We start from the raw sequence: 18,283 nt of genomic DNA, 5'->3' as shown, positions 1-18,283 counted from the left end.
GAGATGCTAATTCCTTTCTTCCTGCTCCTTCTCTTAACGTGTCCTAGAATGAAAGACACTGTCCATCAGCTGATCCTGAGTGCCTGTTAAGCTGTTATCCTGCTACACCCTCAGGATGAGGAGTCAAGACAGGGTTAATCTTTAGATTACTTCGCTATTTTATGCAGCGACTGGGAGAACAATGTAATTATTGATGCATGAAACCTCTCGTTTAAAGGCTCACCTGCAGCATTCTCCCAGTCCTCAGGCAGCTCCAAAGCCAGACAGAAACTGCTGGCTGTCTGGCTTTGCAGTGGCACACAGGTTGGCAGAGGGGGTGCAGAAAGGTGGGGTTCAAGGAGGTGAAGAGTTTTTGACAGTGGAAGTCAGGTTCCCATAGCGGCTCTTGCCAAGGATGTTTGGCACAATGCAGGCAGCTTCCCCCTGGGAGAGGCAGAGAGAGGCTGTGATGGTGGGGGAGCTCTCCCCATCTCTCCCATATCTCTGGTGCTGCCAGAGGAGCCAGGCGGAGGCACCCTGGGCAGGCACAGTGCCCAGAGCAGAAAACGGACAGCATCCGACCTCCCGCAGTGGGCAGCAGTGCCGTGTGTGGGCTCAGCTCCCCCAGCACTGGGGTGGGATTGCTGTTTGAAGTGTGGCTGTGCCCCGGGAGCACAGCCCTGTTGGTAGGCGAGGGAGAGTAGCTGTAGCTGGAGGTTGCAGCCGAGAGCAGCTGTCCCCACACGAGCTGAGAGGAGCCCGTGCCGCCTCCTCGCCCAAACCAGGCTGGCTCCCGCCTGCCCTGGTCACCTCCTCTGCCTGTGAAGCTCGTTCTGGAATAGCAGCAGATCTGCATGCAAGCAAATGGCCCTTCGGAATTAACCTAGCCTGCCTCTTCCTTCCTCCCGAATATGTAGGTCCCCCGAGCATCCGCGCCATGAAGAACATAACAGCGGTCGCGGGTAGGGACACTTTCATCAACTGCAGGGTCATCGGGTACCCCTATTACTCCATCAAGTGGTACAAGGACTCTCTGCTGCTGCCCGATAACCACCGCCAAGTGGTCTTTGAGAACGGCACCCTGAAGCTGATGGATGTCCAGAAAGGCATGGATGAAGGAGAGTATCTGTGCAGCGTGCTGATCCAGCCCCAGCTCTCCATCAGCCAGAGCGTCCACGTCACCGTCAAAGGTGAGAGGGTGGGGACGCTTCCCCTGGATGGCAGGGAGAGCTCATCCAGGTTGCTGTTGGGATCTCCCTGAAGTGGGATGGAGGCAGAGGGGCACCACAGGGGGAACTGCATGGCCAGGTGGTGGCTACGCTCTGTAGTCACCAGGCATGGGAGCTCAGCCCTCGGGAGCTGGCTTGGCTACCTGGTCCTGCCTGCCACCAGCAGCTGCCCCGAGCCACACCGTATCCATTTCCCCTTACAAGTGATGGAGCAAGGATTTGTGGTGTAAACATAACGTATTAAAACATCTAACCTTTGCTTGGATCACCTTCACCGATGTTTTTCTGTGTGTGCTAGCTTTTAAAAAAATAATACTCTCGGTCTTCCGAGCACACAGAACATCTTAAAAGCTTCTCCAGGCCATCAATTATTCAGGCCCATTGAGGGAGCTATCAGTCCTAATGAATTGAGCCGGATGCATTCCCTCCCAGTGACTGGCTGAGATTGCGCTGGGAGCGCGCAGTGCTCCCGGATCTCCCATCCTCAGGAGTTGTCGGGTCGCCTCCGCCCGTCGCCAGCTCGCTGTCGGCTGTAAATCATTCAGACAAACACGGTGGCGCTGGGGACAGAGCTGGCCAATTGTCATCCTGCCTCTCACCCAGCGGGGGATTCGTGCACTGGATTTACTCTGATCCCCCTCCCTCCCCTCCCAGCCACCATTTTCTTATTAGGAATCAGGTTAGCGAGAGAGCGCAGCAAGCTGATTAGAGATGCTGCCACTTGATTAGCTGATGCTCTTGTCCCAGGCTTCCAAAGGGGAGGGGAGGCTGTGGATAACCCGTCTAAGGGCAGTGCAGGAAGGTCTTCTTGCCCCTGGGGTCTGCAGGGCTTGGCCAGCCCTGCTTTCTTCACCTCCCATAAATCCCTGTCCACGTGGAGCCCCAAGGCTTGGAAAGAGGCCAGAGATGTTGGTCTTGTCTTGGGACAGCTGGGACAGGCAGGGCTGATGTGGGAACATCGTCTCAGGGTGTTTGTGAGCACTTAAATAACGGGATTCAGTGCGAGGTGCCCTCGGAGGGTGCAGAATGCTGAAGTTCAGCTGAGGATTTGTGAATCCTGGGAAGCAACTGCCACTGAACCCTTCCCAGTGTGGATTTACTGCCTCGATTAGTGGCCAGTGACAGGCTGAGGAAGGCGAGCAGGCTGGAGCATGGTGCAGCACAGGGCAGACGTCTTCATTCCACTGCTGGAGATTTACACCCAGCCCCGCTGGCTGAATTCCTCGTTTCCTCTGGCCCTTGGATAAAAGACCTGTGGAAAAGAATAGCAAAGGCCCTAGAAGAGAGTCAGAGAGTGAATAAACATAAAATTGTGTAGCACAAGGAGCGCGGGGTGGCGTGGAGCACCATAAAGCTTTTACAGCCCCAAGTGCCTGGTGACCACATGAAATTCCACCGGTGAGTTATGCAGGTCCTTCCGATCTCGCAGCAGTAAAAGCTTTACAATTCCCTGTGGCACTGCTCCCCCCAGGAACAGGGATGTGCAGGCAGCCCCAGCCCTGTGCACGAGGCCTCATCCCCATCTCATGCTGAGGGAAACTCCTGCCCAGGTGTAGCTGCTGCTGCTTAGCCAGGGACCCCCAGGTTCCCAGTTTCAAACCTCCCCGCTCCGCAGGGCTTTGCTGGAGCCTCTTCCCTGCGCTTCCGCAGCAGCACAATCCAAAATCCAGCCTCCTCCAAGGTGCCCTGACAGCTCCTTACTCCTGCAGACATCTTTGAAGGTTTTAATTAATCCCATGTGGGTTGCTGCTGTCCTGGGGCTCCCACACAGCTCTGCTCGGGTAGCTGCAGTTTCGGGGAGCATGGGGCTGACACAGTGCCAGGGCACTGAGGGGTGATGCTTCACCCCACGGGAAGGCAGAGGCTGCTCGCAGGGTCACCTCTGGATTGGAGCTGCTGGGATGGGCTCTGCAGAGCAGGTTGCTCCAGGCTGCAGGCAAGTGAGAGCCTGGAAGCTCTGGAGAAAGGAGAATCGCAGTGGGAAGCAATCTGGGAAGGAAAGGGGAGTTGTGAGCTCTGTCTGTGGGAAGCTGAAGCAGGGAGAGCGGCCGGAGGGGCGTGTTTGGAGAGGCGTGGTCCACAAGCCCATCCCTGCTCTGCAATAGACTGCAGTGCATTCCCAATTAATTATTCATTAATTATGGAAAACAGGCAGCACTGGCTCCATGGCTCTGGCAGCTCGAGCCACGTTGCTGTCACGGGCAGGGGGACAGGCCAGCCCTGCCTGTACCTGCCTGCCCGTGGCATGGCTCCCACCTGGGGGACAGTGACAGCCTCTGCTTGCCGTGCTCTGGACAGGCAGCAGTGCCAATACCTGAGTGATGGGACGGGCACAGGATGGAGGTGGGAGCCCAGGGAAGTGCGTGGGGGTACAGGGAACTGCCCCGTGCCTGCACGAGAGGGCAGCTCCCTGCTGCCGAAGGGACAATTGGCAGGCTGCTAATTTAATTATGGAGACTGCAGAACGAGGATCTCATCTACCAGGTGCTGAGCCTTGTTAAGCTAATTGTCTCCCTCTCTCCGCTTTCTTCCCCCTCCCACATTGCCAGAGATGCTGCAGTTGCCTAATTAAGTTATCAGGAAGATAATGGCTGGTTCTGAATCCAGCGCCTTTAAGAAAAGCATCCATCTAATAATGGCTTTTCTGGGAGTGGATAAATGCTGAGGTGGAATTTCGGGTGGCACGTGCTGGGGGTGGCCGGGGCTTTCCCCAGTGCAGGGTCAGCGTTTCTCTACACCACTCTCAGCAGGGTGGCCCTGCCAGGTGGGAGAAGTCTTCCTGCTGTTCTCTGCTTGATGGCACCTCCTGCTGTCCCCTGGCCTTGTTCCTGGTGGAATCAAAAGCCTGTCAGTTTCTGGCTGCTTCTCCTCCCGGGACAGCGTCTTCCCCAAGCCCCACTGCAGCCCATCTCCACTAAAGGAAGGCTTTCCTGGGATGGGCTCTCCAGCATTCTCTGCCTCTCCCCTCGACAGTCCCTCCGCTGATCCAGCCCTTCGAGTTCCCACCAGCCTCCATCGGGCAGCTCCTCTACATCCCCTGCGTGGTCTCCTCTGGGGACATGCCCATCCACATCACCTGGAGGAAGGACGGGCACGTCATCCTCTCCGGCTCTGGGGTCACCATCGAGAGCAAGGAGTTCATGAGCTCCCTGCAGATCTCCAGTGTCTCCCTCAAGCACAACGGGAACTACACCTGCATCGCCAGCAACGACGCTGCCACCGTCAGCCGGGAGCGGCAGCTCATCGTGCGGGGTGAGCCCGGGGGTGACCCGGCCACCACATCCCCCCCAGTCCTGGTGGGAGAGGGAGGGAGGGAGGGCAGCACAGCGGGGAGCAGAGGGAATTTGGGAGGGTGAGGAGCAAGGCTGAGCCACGGCACCCCCGTGCTCACAGGCAGTGGGGAGTGGTAGGGATCTGATGGGGATTTTCCTGCAGTGACCGTCCTTTCTCCCAAACTCCTCAGTGCCTCCTCGGTTTGTGGTCCAACCCAACAACCAAGATGGCATTTATGGAAAAGCTGGGGTGCTGAACTGCTCTGTTGATGGGTACCCCCCTCCCAAAGTCATGTGGAAGCACGCTAAAGGTAGGGATGGGTCATGGCAGTGTGTGGGGATGTCAGTGCACACTGGGGAGAGTCCCTCGGGCTTGGCAGCTCATGAGAGCTGCTCTGCCTCAGCTGAACTCTGTGGCTCTGTGTCCCCTCCTAGGAAGTGGCAACCCCCAGCAGTACCACCCCATCCCCCTGACGGGCCGCATCCAGATCCTGCCCAACAGCTCCCTGCTCATCCGCCACGTGCTGGAGGAGGACATCGGCTACTACCTCTGCCAGGCCAGCAACGGCGTGGGCACAGACATCAGCAAGTCCATGTTCCTCACCGTCAAGAGTAAGTACCCAGGGCTGTGCCAGGGGCGTCGTCACAGGGACAGGGATCTGCTCCTGGCATGGCCACAGCGGTGACCCGAGGAGCAGAGGTGGGCACGGTGAGGGTGTCTTTGGAACATGGGGTCACCAGCAGAGCCTGGTCTGGCACAGCCTCCCTCTCTGTTCTGAGGGCTCCAACCACACCAGCCGTGCTCCAGCCTCGGCCCCACGCATCCCCACGATCAATGCAGGGCACGGGAGGGCATTGATTCTTCCCCTCCAGGGACCTGCTTCCCTTTTTCTATTAAACACACTTTGTCTTTAATAAAACCAGGCAATCAATCTACATCATCCAGGAGGAAAGGAAATAGCTGGGCTGCTTTGACAGGGATGGGCTGGGAAGTGTTGTTAGACACCGTGTTTGAACTGTGTGTGTTATTGGATTGCTCTCCCGTTGCTATCAGCAGAATGTATAATTGCCAGCTCCGTGTTAGTTATTGGGCTCGTTGCCGCTGGGAGCATTCAAACCTCCACAAGGAGGTGGTGGAGGGGGTCCAGAGCAATCACCCTCACTCCTGGTGTCTCCAGGAGGGGCTGGGGTCAGGACTGGGCTCAGAAGGACTAAACTTTGCCTTGACCATGGGAATGAGGCAGTGAGCATGCTGTGCCAGAGGGGATGGAGGCTGCTGGTGAAGCCGTGGGAGCCACCACCCCCTGCTTGTCCACCCAGGATGCTGTGGGCAGAGGGGACGTGCAGCCTTCTCTGGTCACCACCACGGCCTGGCCTCCCCTCCCCAGCCTGGTGCTTTCTTCCCTGACACCAGCAGCTGTTTCTCTCAGGGGCTTCTCCCCTCCCCACCCAGCCTCTGCCTTCCCAGGTTCCTGTTCCCCTCCCTGTCAGCTGTTTAATTTATCCCTGCAACTGATGAATCAAACCCAGCGACTTCAAACAAGGCACTTCAATGAGGTGCAGGTACAAAGTCGAGGCGATTAATCCCGAGTGAGCATGCGAAGTCTGGGAGCCCGAGCTGGTGCCGTGTCCCTGCTATCTCCTGTAATTGCATCCCAGGACAGGTTGCTTGCTGACTTGAATAGCACATAACCTTATTATGCGAGTGCTTTTGCATCTCCCCGAGCCCTCGGAGCCCTCGCTGCCTTTGAAAAGGTTTGGATGAATAGGTAGACAAAGCGCCACAGCCAATTAAGCATTAGATGGGCTCTTTGTTTTGTTTCATTTTGGGGTTTTTGTTTGTTTAGCGAAATGTCAGCCCAATTAAAGGGAGATCAGCACTGGCTTTCCCTGAAAGTCAGGCCACTGCGGACTGAGTTAAATGAGAGTTAATCAGAGCCCAAACAAAGCGTGCTGGCGGTCAGCAGGGGAAAGGCCAGTGCCACAGCCAGCTGGTGTCACACGTCCCCTGCCCTGCTGGCACAGCAAGGGGCGCCAGGGGTGAGCTGGGGCAGCCAGGTGCCACGCTGGGCAGTGTGTGCCTGAGCTCCCTGGGCTTGGCAGAGCCAGGAGCAGCTGGATGCTGCCTTTGTCAGGGCGTGGGGGGTGGGGAAAGCCACCAGATTTGCTTGGGGAATGTCACCCATGGGGCTGAGGCTTTCCTGGGTGCCACGGCCCCTGGGCTCCCACAGCATGGCAGCCTGTCCTTCCCTGCCTCGGCAAGGAACTCACCAGCACCCAGTGGGGAGTGGAAGGCGGGGAGTGCTGGAGTACCTGAGCGTGTGCCCGAGGGGACAGCGGGCTGGGCTGGGCGCAGGTGAGGGGCCCAGCAGCGCGTGATAAATGCCATTTAGCACATGGCTGCACACCTGCCCGGCTGTCGGGAGCGTGTGGGATGGGGACAGTCACGTCCCCGGGGGTCCTGCCGGCTGTGCCGGAGCGGCAGCACCCTGGGCATTGGGGAGGGGGCTCCTCTGCCTGCTCCGTGCCAGCACCTCGATGCCAGGGGCCCAGCCAGGGGCCAGGCAGAGGGGTCTCTGTCCGTGGCCATGGCACAGCCCTCTTTGGAAGTTCGCTGCCACACAGCACGAGCATAACTGATTGCTTCCATGCAATTTGAATTAATCTCATGCTTCAGGTGAAACTCAGCTAATCAGTGTAGAAAGGAAGCTGAGACGGGTGCAATCAAATTAACATCACAGAGCCAGCTCCAAACAAGAAAGAGGGGGGCGAGGGAGGCAGGCACAGCCCTTGTCACCCTTGTCACCGTTCTCATTCAGTTGTCACCAGCGCTCTGTCAAGCGGCTCGTGCCCCAGCCGGGTGTGGGACGGCAGCGTGCTGGTGGCTGTCGCCTTCCTTTGTTCCCAGGCTCATCTCTGCCCAGCCAGAGGGACCAGCCCCTGGTTGTGGCCTTGTTAACAAGGCCGTGGGCACCGGCAGAGGCTGGGTGGGTGGGGTGCGCCCCGGTGGGCACAGAATGGAGGGCACAGGAGGCGTTGGAGGTGAGCTCTCCTCGAAGGAAGCCTGTCTGCCCAGAGTGCTGCGTGAGCTGTGGCTCATGCCAGGTTATTGATGCCCCTGCACCCAGGAAGGGATCACAGACTGGTTAGGAGCAGCCCCCAGCCATCCTTGGAGGTCCCTGCAGCCAGTCCCAAGCAATGTGGTCCCTCTGCAAGCTGCAGAGCTGCTCCAGGGCAGGTGCTAGGCACCAATGCCCCAATCTGTGCTAGCCTCACAGCTGCTTGGGGTTTTCTTGGGGTTTGTTCTGCTCTTTTCCTGCTCTGGACTACGTGCAGCTCCCGTGGGACCCTTGCAATTGAGAGAAGTTGATATGTTTACATCCAAGGAGCTGCTTTTAATCAAACATCAATAAGTGCATTTCAGTGAAGCAGAGCCTGAAACGGAGCTCCTCTCCCGGGGCCTCTGCTCGCTGGGAAGGGGCCGGTGTAGCCAAAGCTGCTGCAGCCCTGAGGGGCTGTCCTGCCCCTTCGGCCCCACGGCCCCACACCCTCTGCTGCTGCACTACCCTCCAGCCTGGCCTGAACGAGGGCTGCGTGCAGGGACCACATCCCCAGTGTCCCTGTTTGCCAAATAGCAGGGTGGCCCCTCGATGCTTTTCCATGGCAGGGAAAAGGAGAACAGGGGACAGTGAGCAGGAGCCTGGCAAGGTTGCCATCGTGCCAGGACTGGGTGCTGAGCCCCTCCTCCAGCTGTGTGTGCCCTTGTGCTGTGCTGTGCAGTCAGCCCTGCTCTGGGGCAAGTGCAAGAGCCCCCAGCTGTCCCTGTGCTCTGTCCTCACCCGATGGGACATGGGCTGCTGGGCTGGGACAGTCCTTCCCAGGCCTGCCTCTGTCCCGGTGTGTCCCTGACCTGGGGCTGGGGCAGGCAGAGGCGTCAGAGCACTGGGGGTGGGACAGGGCAGAGTTTGGAGAAGTCTTGGGCTGCTTCTTGTAACCCTCGGTGCCCCAGGCTGAGCAGCCCCCACATCCCTGCTCTTTGCCAGCCCCTGCCAGCTCGCGTGGCCGTGCTCCCTTTGGGGCAGGATTGTCACACGGGCACCAGGCTGGGCACTGCACTGTCCTGCTCCCCGCAAACTCCAGCAGCTCCGGAGGAAAGGTTTCCTTCGCTGCTAATTGAATTACATTGCCACAGAAAGCCGAGGAGTCGTAGCTCATTAGAGCCTCTTGTGTCCCATTAGAACAGTGTGTGTTGCCTTTGCGGATTGTCATTATCATACATTACTGCAGGACTCAGCACTGCTGTTTGTTTATGCATTACATTTTTTTCTGCTTACCCAGCCTGCCCTCGGTCCCCCAGCCCGTTCCTCCTGTGTGCTGCCTGCCACAGCCAGCCCACTGCACGGCACTGGGGTGGCACAAAGGGCTTGGCTCTTGGAGCAGGGAAGAGCCAGGCCAGGGATCAGTGCAGCACCCTCACTGATCAGCCATCCCCATCTGTGCTGCACCCACTGCTCGAGCACCTCAGGGTTCTGCACCCCTGCCAGGTGGTGACCACGGCACAAGGTGTCCCCACTGGCCCCGCTTGTATATTGGGGTGGCTATGGGAAAAAAAAAATCATCTCTGGCATCTGCAATGCAAAGGCGGCCTTGCTGATGGGAAATCACACTCTGTATTCTGCCCAGGTTTATACGAGTGAATTATGCAAATCCGTGATGGAAAACATTCTTCCTCTCATCCTCGGGAGTGTAAAACCTTAGTCAATAATTCATACCCGCAGTCTCAGACTGGAGGCTTTCTCTTCATTATAGTGTGCACTTGGTTATTTGTCTTTCACGTTTTATTGTCTACCCCGATGTAATGCTATGCATTATAAAATTTATCTGCTTCATTATTTTATGATCCTGAGCTGTATAATGCAGCGAGACGGTTCCGCTTCGGGCCGCGGGGCCTCTCGGTGAGAGCCGCATGCGCCGTGTCCTCGGTGGGCCCGCGGGCTCTGCGGGGCCCGGCAGCCACAGGTGGCACCCGCCCGTCCCCCCGGGCACACAGGTGACACTTTGGCTCCCCGCAGTCCCGGCCATGATCACCTCCCACCCCAACACCACCATCGCCATCAAGGGCCAGACCAAGGAGCTGAACTGCACGGCGCGGGGCGAGCGGCCCATCATCATCCGCTGGGAGAAGGGGGACACCGTCATCGACCCCGACCGCAACATGCGCTACGCCATCACCACCAAGGACAACGGCGACGAGGTCATCTCCACCCTCAAGGTGAGGGCTGGGCGTCCTGCACCTGCCAGGGCTGCCGGGGGTCTCGCTGCGTGTTGGAGAGAAGAAGGGAAGGTGTGGGGAGGGTGCGGTGGTCCCCAGGGGGTGTCACAGAGCCTGGCACTGCGCTGGGCTCCCTGAGTAGCAAAGCTGAGCCCAGAGGGGTGTTAGGAGTGCCATGGGAGGGACTGTGCTGTGGTGGGAGCAGGCAGGGATGGCAGGGCACAGTGCTGGGGTGGCTCAGCCTCAATTGGCTCCTCTCCCTGGAACACTGGCAGCTGAAACCAGCCGACCGCGGGGACTCCGTCTTCTTCTCCTGTCACGCCATCAACTCCTATGGCGAGGACAGAGGCTTGATCCAGCTCACTGTCCAAGGTACTCCATCCCCCCTGCGTGAGCCCTGCGGTGCAAAGCCTTCCTGAGAGGGTCCCCCTGCTCCTGGGGGCCTCCTCTGCCTGTGTCCCTAACCTGCCCACGTGTCCCCAAGAGCCCCCTGACCCGCCGGAGCTGGAGATCCGTGAGGTGAAAGCCCGGAGTATGAATTTGCGATGGACGCAGCGGTTCGACGGCAACAGCATCATCACCGGCTTCGATATCGAGTACAAGAACAAGTCAGGTAGGTGACAGGGATGTCCCCTCCCCACGCCGCAGTGGGGCTGGGGGCTGGCCTGCACAGGCAGGTGTGGGACTGCCCCACCGCTGCCTCCAAGGGAATATTCTGCATCCCGGTTCCTTTGATGAAGAAAGGAGAGAGCAGCATTAATGAATTATGGTAATTTCGGTTGGATGGGAGCATTTGAAAGGGAATATTAAAAGAGACAATATTTGCAAAAAGTTGAACCCCAGCACACAACAGCAAGAGAGAGAAGCAGCACCTCTCCAGGGGTACAAGAGCTGGAGGAGCCTGGGGACCTCACCTGCCTGAGCACGGCCCCCTCAGCACTGCGGACCCTGGATGGGATTCAGGCTCTGACCCTTCTGCCTCTTCCAGATTCCTGGGATTTTAAGCAGTCTACACGCAACATCTCCCCGACCATCAACCAGGCGAACATCGTGGACCTGCACCCCGCCTCCGTGTACAGCATCCGCATGTACTCCTTCAACAAGATCGGGCGCAGCGAGCCCAGCAAGGAGCTCACCATCAGCACCGAGGAAGCAGGTGCCTCCCTGGGCTCCTGGCCTGGGTGGTGGGCATCGTGGGCAGGGGAACACAGGGGCTGCAGCCTGGGGGGGAAGCTGGCTGAGGTACAGCTCTCCTGAAGCCAGGGGAATTCCTGGTGAGGAGCTCCTGAACCTTCTCAATGTGCCCTTTCGTGTTGGTCTGTCTCAGCTCCCGACGGCCCTCCCATGGATGTCACCTTGCAGCCGATCACGTCCCAGAGCATCCAGGTCACCTGGAAGGTGAGCGAGGCTGGGATGGTGTGTGGGCTTTTTTTGGGTATGAGGGCTTGGCCAAATGCTGTCCCAGCTTGTCCTGAGACCCAGCATGTCATCAATGTTACAAGAATCAGGAAGAATTCCTCAGGAAAAAGGAAAACCTGCAGGCTGGGCAAGCAGCTCACCTTATTGCTCAGGGCTCTTATCAATCATGTTTTACAACAAGCTCATTATCTCGTAGGGTGTCCGTGGGGAACCATGGGGCAGAGAGGATAAATATGTAAAACTCAGGTGCTGGGTTGCAAAGTGTTTGAGCAGAGATCAATAAAACTTAGAATTGGATTTATTTTTCCAAAGCTGCCTAATGAAAAATAAAATTGATTATAAAGTTAGAACTTGGGAATGAACTGCTAAGTCAATAAATTTAGGGTTCCAGCTTCTCCCCCCACCTCCCCTTAAGCACTGAAAAACAGATTAATGAAAAGTAAGATTCACTTGAAAGATAAGTCACTTCATTTTAGGAGTATTTCAGCAAGATGGATCGCCCTGGCATTGTAACATAAATTTGCAATCAACCCTATTGATTTGTTAATGCTTCAGAGAAATATTGTTAAGACTGATCTCAACCTGGCCTCTCAGGCTGCCAGACTTGGGATTTCTCCTGCTCCAGCTGAGGACTGCTGCTGTCCAGGCAGCACTTTCTTCTCTGGTGGCTCTAAGGACCCGCTGGACCTTTTTTATCGCTATTTTGCCGCTCAGTGAAAAGCAGGGAGGGAAGATACCTTCAAAGCCTTGAAAAAAGCCACTGGGGAGAGGAGGTTGGGGCACGGAGCCCTGTGAGCCTCCCACCCCTGTGACACTGCTCTGTCCTGCCCTCGTCGTCCCTCAGGCCCCGAAGAAGGAGCTGCAGAACGGGGTGATCCGTGGCTACCAGATTGGCTACCGGGAGAACAGCCCGGGCAGCAACGGGCAGTACAGCATCGTGGAGATGAAGGCCACGGGGGACAGCGAGGTCTACACGCTGGACAACCTCAAGAAGTTTGCGCAGTACGGGGTGGTGGTGCAGGCGTTCAACCGCGCGGGCACGGGGCCCTCGTCCAGCGAGATCAACGCCACCACGCTGGAGGACGGTAAGGATGGCCCAGTGCCCACACCAGGTCCAGGTGCCACCCAGGGGACCCTCACTGGATGCCCATCCCGTCACACAGGTGTGGGGCGGCGGCTGTGTGCCCCCTCACGGCTCCCTGGGAAGGGACCGGGAGCACAGGGCCATCAGGACACCCGTGGCACTGGGTTCGTGGCACAGCTAAAGGGTGCGAGGTGGATTTTGGCAGTGCTGAAGTGCCAGGCAGGTTTCCGCCTGGGACACGGTCACTGATGGCCTCGGTCATTTAAAAAACAATGAGGAAAAAGTTTTGCAGTGCGTTTGCTCAGCAGTTTTTCATACTTAATTAAGGCTCTCGTTAGCCTGTCAAACCGTGATCGTTTCCTGGCTGCATTAGCACTCCTCCCGGGGTATTCAAGGGGCCCTGTTTTAGCAATAGTGTCTTTTCCATAATTATATTACCTTCATTTTGTTCAAACGGACTATCTGTATTAGTTTATTATACTCTGTCCCTAATTACATGGTGCTTATATTTTTGCACCTAAGTAATATGAAACAATAATCATTTTCAAAGAGGATCGTTACGGTGATGTATTATCATTTAAATGCTCATAAAAATTAGAGTTACCTCTTGCGGGGCAATGGGATCTAATTACCTCGCATCCAGTCAGCTCTCCCACTCTCCCCTCGCTGGGAAGCATCCTCCCTGTCACCACCAGCACAGGGTTCACACCCACCTCGCTGGCCCAGGAGAAGGAAAACTGCATGTTGGAGGCAGAGCACTGCTGGGCAGGACTGGCTGAGGGCTTCCAGCAGCACAGCGGGGTCCGTGTGGGTGCAGCCAGGGCGGCTGTGTGGGACACGGCTCCTTCAGCCTGGCATCTCCAGCCTCCTGCTGATTGTCCTCCTCCTCGTGCCTCCCCTCCCCAGTTCCCAGCCAGCCCCCCGAGAACGTGCGAGCCATCTCCATCACCTCGGACGTGGCGGTGATCTCCTGGTCGGAGCCCCCGCGCAGCACCCTCAACGGGGTGCTCAAGGGGTACCGCGTCATCTTCTGGTCCCTCTACATGGACGGAGGTGAGCACACGTGGGGAGCGGGTGACAGGGGCACCTGGGGGGGCACGGGGGCTGACGGGCCCCGTCTCCCGCAGAGTGGGGCGAGATGCAGAACATCACGACCACGCGGGAGCGAGTGGAGCTGCGGGGCATGGAGAAATTCACCAACTACAGCGTGCAGGTGCTGGCCTACACCCAGGCGGGCGACGGCGTCCGCAGCAGCGTGCTCTACATCCAGACCAAGGAGGACAGTAAGTGGCTCTGCCACCCGCTCGTGCCCAGGGGCTGGAGCGGCTGCTGGGGCACAGAGGAAACCCCCCGTGTACAGCCATGGGCAGGGCATTTCCCTTTCCCTTTTTTTCCTTTTCCTTAAGTGCGGATATTTAAATATTTACACCCCGCCTGCCCTACTTTAATGCCATTAGCTCGCTAGCAGAGCATCCCTGGGCCTGTGTCCTAGGGAAGCGCCAGATGCTGGGAGGGAGGCGCAGCTGGGCAGGGTACGGCTGACAGATTAAGGAGATGGCCATTAAAAGCCAATCATGATTTCTAAAGCAGAGCTTGGGCTGCAATTAACCCTCCTGCCTCTGGCTCACACGGGGACCGGAGCCACCCGTGGAGAGGTGTCCTGCAGGCAGACCTGTCCCTGCCTGTGTGTGACACCGCCACTGCAGCTGCTCCCCAGGGTGCGCTTGGGATGCCAGCCCCGCAGCAGGGTGCCGTCACATCTCCCAGCTGGGCAGACACCTTGGAGACCTCCTGGCACCAGCTCTGCCACGCTGTCCCTCCTCAGTTCCAGGTCCCCCAGCTGGGATCAAGGCTGTGCCGTCCTCTGCCAGCAGCGTGGTGGTGTCCTGGCTGCCGCCGGCCAAGCCCAACGGCATCATTCGGAAGTACACCATCTTCTGCTCCAGCCCCGGCTCGGGGCAGCCGGTACGCGATGGGAACGGGGCTGGGAATCGCCACAGTGTGCCAGGGAATGCTGAGCTGGCCAAGCAGGAACGGGAGGGAGAGCTGATGCCAGGCAGCAGCCGCAGCAAAGACCTCTTGGGGTGCACTGCGGAATTGTCCAAGGGCATCCATGGGCACTGTGCAGCAGGGAATGGTCCCATCGTCTCTCTGTTCCCATTCTCTGGCATCTGCCCTGCTCAGTGCTTGCTCCAGAGGGGGAAACATGCCAGCAGCTGACCGAAAATGAAATAGAAATCCAACCTGGCCCCATCCCTCCTTGGTGAGGGAGAGGTTGATGGGAGGTCTGCAGACTAGTGCTTATCAAAAGCTCCTTCTCAAACTCATTTCACTATCTGAGCCTCTGGTTTCCAGGGCAACATAATCTTTTCATCAAAGCAACTGGTAAAACCGCTGGGATCTGATATTGTTTTCTTGGCATCTTGTCAAAACTGTCATTTGGGTAAAAAAAAAAATTATGTATACTATACAATATTCATATAGGTGTGTCTGCTTTGGGGTACGCTCACATCCGTGTCCCCACAAGGGCACACGTGTGCCAACAGTGAGCACACAGGTACCTGCCAAGTCATGTTTTAATGGACCCATCCTGTGCCACGCGGGTCGTGGAGCCCATCCCTGCCCGGTGCTGGCATGGTGGCACAGCCGGGTGCTGTGCCAGGCAGTGCTTCCCCTCGTGGCGTTCGTGGGGCAGGGCGACTTTGTCCCCGCTGTGATGGGGACTGGCCCCAGTGCCTGCACACAGTCCGCAGGGCTGGAGAAGATGCTGTGGGCGATGCGGTGACCCCACGTGGGTTTTTTGGGGGCCCCTTGGCCTCTCGCTGTGACCGCAGAGGGTTTGGGCCATCCCGGCTGGGGTTGTCTCCAGGCTGGCTCTGCTGCAGCTCGGCGGGGCCGGGGCAGCGTCCTTTCCCGGGAACAAGGATGCCGGCGCAGCCATCTGCTCCTCGGGCTCCAGCCCGGCTCCCTGGAGGAATCACGACACCAGCTGGCTCTGCCCGGCATTGAGGGATGTGAGCGGAGCCGAGCCGCTGCTGAGGGTCTCACAGAAGCTTCACCTTCTCCCGTGTCCCCCTCCGCAGGCTCCCAGCGAGTACGAGACCAGCCCGGACCAGCTCTTCTACCGCATCGCCCACCTGAACCGGGGGCAGCAGTACCTGCTCTGGGTGGCCGCCGTCACCTCCGCCGGCCGCGGGAACATCAGCGAGAAGGTCACCATCGAGCCTGCGGGCAAAGGTACGGTGGGCTGCCAGCCTGGGGGGACAGCTCCGCCGCTGTGCCCTGCCCCGTGGCCCGCAGGAAGCCACGGCTGGGTGACCCCAGGGCAGAGGAGGGGCAGCACTGGGGGTCCCAGGTCTCCTTACACCTCGGGGAGGGGTCTGTGCACGGGGCCTGCCCCCCAGGCTGACCTCCTCCTTGCCCCCAAGCCCCCGCCAAGATCATCTCCTTCGGAGGCACCGTCACCACGCCGTGGATGAAGGACGTGAGGCTGCCGTGCAACTCCGTCGGGGAGCCGGTCCCTGCCATCAAGTGGACCAAGGACAGGTATGGAGGCGGCTGCCAGCCGTGCTGGGGGCCAGTGCCAGCCCTGGCTGTGCCACACACGGCTGACGTGCCCCCTCTCCTCCTGGGCAGCGAGGACTCTGCCATCCCGGTGACAGTGGACGGCCATCGCCTGATCCAGGCCAACGGGACGCTGGTGCTGCGCTCGGTGAAAGCCGAGGACTCCGGCTACTACACCTGCACTGCCACCAACACCTGGGGCTTCGACACCATCATCATCAACCTGCTGGTGCAAGGTGAGGGTTCCACCTCCGTGCCTGCCCTGCACGGACACGCTCCATCCCCACTGACCGGTGCCCGGGGTCTGTCCTGCACCAGGGGCTCCTGCTGGCCCAGGCATGAGGGCGAGGTCTCCTTGCCGCTTTTGGGGGGCACAGTTTGGGGCACTCTGCGTCTGTGAGGTGCTCATGGGCTTTCCCTCCTCCCTAGTGCCCCCAGACCAGCCCCGCCTGACCGTCTCCAAGACCTCGGCATCGTCCATCACGCTGGCCTGGATCCCTGGGGACAATGGGGGCAGCTCCATCCGAGGTAGGGCTGCTGTGAGTGATGGGGCTGCTGCCAGCAGCTCACCCCAGAACCATGACTGGTTTCGCTCTCATGGAACATATTTTCAGGCACACTGTGCCACGTTTTTGTATCTGCACCTCAGTTTCCCCCTCTCCAAAATGCCTCAGAAATGATTCAGAGTAAGGTTGATGCCTCTGAGCTCTTAGCAGGGGCTGCCAGCCCTGGTGAGGGGTTTGTCAGGTTTTGGTCAGGGGTTTTGGACAAGCTGCAGGGACTGATGTAGCTAATGAAGGGCACATCACTGGGTGCTAAAGTGGTGGTGGCCAGGGCCAGCCCCAATGCTGCTCCGTGTCTCCTGGCATTGGTGCCACCCTGAACCCAGCAGAGCAGCAGGTGTCCCACATCCCTGACAGGCTGGGGGCTTTGGGAGGGCTCCTGGAGCATCCCAGCTTTCCCAAGTCTCCTTTCTGCTCTGATTCATCTCATGAATTATAGGTTGAAACAGCTGCGTGCAGAGGGGGGAGCGGGGAGCGAGGAAGGAGACCTCGCTTACAATTAATTAAAAGCATGAAAGTAATTACAAGCAAATCTCCCCAGCCAGCAGCCTTTCACTCCAGCGGACTCTGTTGATAAATTTGGTTATAATTGGATTAGAAATATTAAAAACAAACCGCATGTACAAAATAAATAAATAAGCAGTGGCAGGCACCAGGGTGGATGGTGTGGGGGTGTCAAGGCTGGTGTGGACATGGCTGGGAATCACACGCCCATGGCTTTGGGAAGCCTCTGGTGTCACCATCCACAGGGAATCCTTGGCGGTGGGAAGGTGTGAGCAGTGTCCCCACTGCTCTGCCCGAGCTGGAGCTGGGTGTTCACAGAGCTCCTTCACGTGAACCCTCTGGCATTGCCACGGTGGTACCTGGGTGGTGCTGGCACCGGGGCCATCCTGCCAGCCCTGCCTGGTGCAGCTCATTATGCACACAGCAAGGCAGGAAGCCTACTCTTCCCTGCTATTTTTATTTGAGAATTGGCTAAATATCCTGCAGAAATAGCCAAACCTATCAGTGCACCAGGAAAGTTTGGTCGGCATGGCCAGGGCAGCAAGGATGTGCTGTCCCGAGGTGCCCCGATGCCCTCGGGGCTGTCCCTGTGTCCCTGTGCTCTCCCGGGAAGCCCAGACCAGCCGTCTCCAGGTGCCTTGTTGATGGCAGCGTAACAGGTTTGCTCATCTAGGACACAGTGTGCTTCCTAATACTCTTCATCACGGGAGAGGAGGCGGTCTGCAATGACAGAAGCAACTTCCCTGCAGCCTCCCGAGGGAGCTGCTTAATTCCAGCTTTCCCTTTATAGCCTCTCACCAGTCAATCACAGCATGCACTCCCATGTGGAAATGAGCAGTGGGGCCATCCTGGGCATGCTGGGGGCAGGCGAGGTGTGACCAGGGGCGCTGGCAGAGCTCTCAGGAGGTTCTGGGTGTGCCCACGCTTCTCTTGTCCATGGCTCCTGCCTGGCTCTGTGTGGTGGGCACAGCAAGCAGCTTCCACCACCGCTCGTGAGTGCAGAGTAGTGCAGGAATTGGTGTCTGATGGGTGCTCTGGCACTGCAAGGCTGTGCTGGACGTGGGCAGAGGCTTTGTGCCAGCCATAACCCCTTCCCCTCGCCTGTGTGCCCAGAGGTGACCCCCTCCTTGCTCCCACAGGCTTCGTGCTCCAGTACTCGGTGGACAACAGCGAGGAGTGGAAGGACGTGTTCATCAGCTCCTCCGAGCGCTCCTTCAAGCTGGAGAGCCTCAAGTGTGGCACCTGGTACAAGGTGAAGCTGGCGGCCAAGAACAGTGTCGGCGCCGGCCGCATCAGCGAGATCATCGAGGCCAAGACCCACGGCAGAGGTGAGCCTGGCCTGCGGTGTCCCTGCCCCGCCAGAGGCCACGGGGGTCCCCTCCCCACCCTCCTGACAG

At 58.4% G+C, this 18,283-nt stretch overlaps 1 protein-coding gene across 3 annotated transcripts in view; it reads left to right on the top strand.

The window, feature by feature from the left end:
- The window catches only part of DSCAML1 (DS cell adhesion molecule like 1), a 95,933-nt gene that overhangs the window by 70,587 nt on the left and 7,063 nt on the right, over positions 1-18,283 (top strand). For 2 of the 3 annotated variants that reach the window (XM_053963544.1, XM_053963543.1), the window contains exons 8-25: positions 897-1,169; positions 4,182-4,460; positions 4,672-4,791; positions 4,916-5,092; positions 9,553-9,752; positions 10,028-10,124; positions 10,237-10,365; positions 10,741-10,908; positions 11,080-11,150; positions 12,016-12,256; positions 13,162-13,308; positions 13,383-13,538; positions 14,081-14,220; positions 15,339-15,492; positions 15,684-15,801; positions 15,892-16,055; positions 16,249-16,347; positions 18,026-18,214. In XM_053963544.1, the coding sequence (XP_053819519.1) occupies positions 897-1,169; positions 4,182-4,460; positions 4,672-4,791; positions 4,916-5,092; positions 9,553-9,752; positions 10,028-10,124; positions 10,237-10,365; positions 10,741-10,908; positions 11,080-11,150; positions 12,016-12,256; positions 13,162-13,308; positions 13,383-13,538; positions 14,081-14,220; positions 15,339-15,492; positions 15,684-15,801; positions 15,892-16,055; positions 16,249-16,347; positions 18,026-18,214 (2,922 nt within the window). Of the gene's footprint in view, positions 1-896; positions 1,170-4,181; positions 4,461-4,671; positions 4,792-4,915; positions 5,093-9,552; positions 9,753-10,027; positions 10,125-10,236; positions 10,366-10,740; positions 10,909-11,079; positions 11,151-12,015; positions 12,257-13,161; positions 13,309-13,382; positions 13,539-14,080; positions 14,221-15,338; positions 15,493-15,683; positions 15,802-15,891; positions 16,056-16,248; positions 16,348-18,025; positions 18,215-18,283 lie in introns of those variants that run through there. The other variant, XM_053963545.1, reaches the window with a different exon arrangement.

Source organism: Vidua chalybeata, chromosome 23, assembly GCF_026979565.1.
Source record: "Vidua chalybeata isolate OUT-0048 chromosome 23, bVidCha1 merged haplotype, whole genome shotgun sequence".
NCBI classification, from domain to species: Eukaryota; Metazoa; Chordata; class Aves; order Passeriformes; family Viduidae; genus Vidua; species Vidua chalybeata.
The sequence above is the reverse complement of the archived record's forward strand: the minus strand, read 5'-3'. Positions and strand labels throughout refer to the sequence as shown.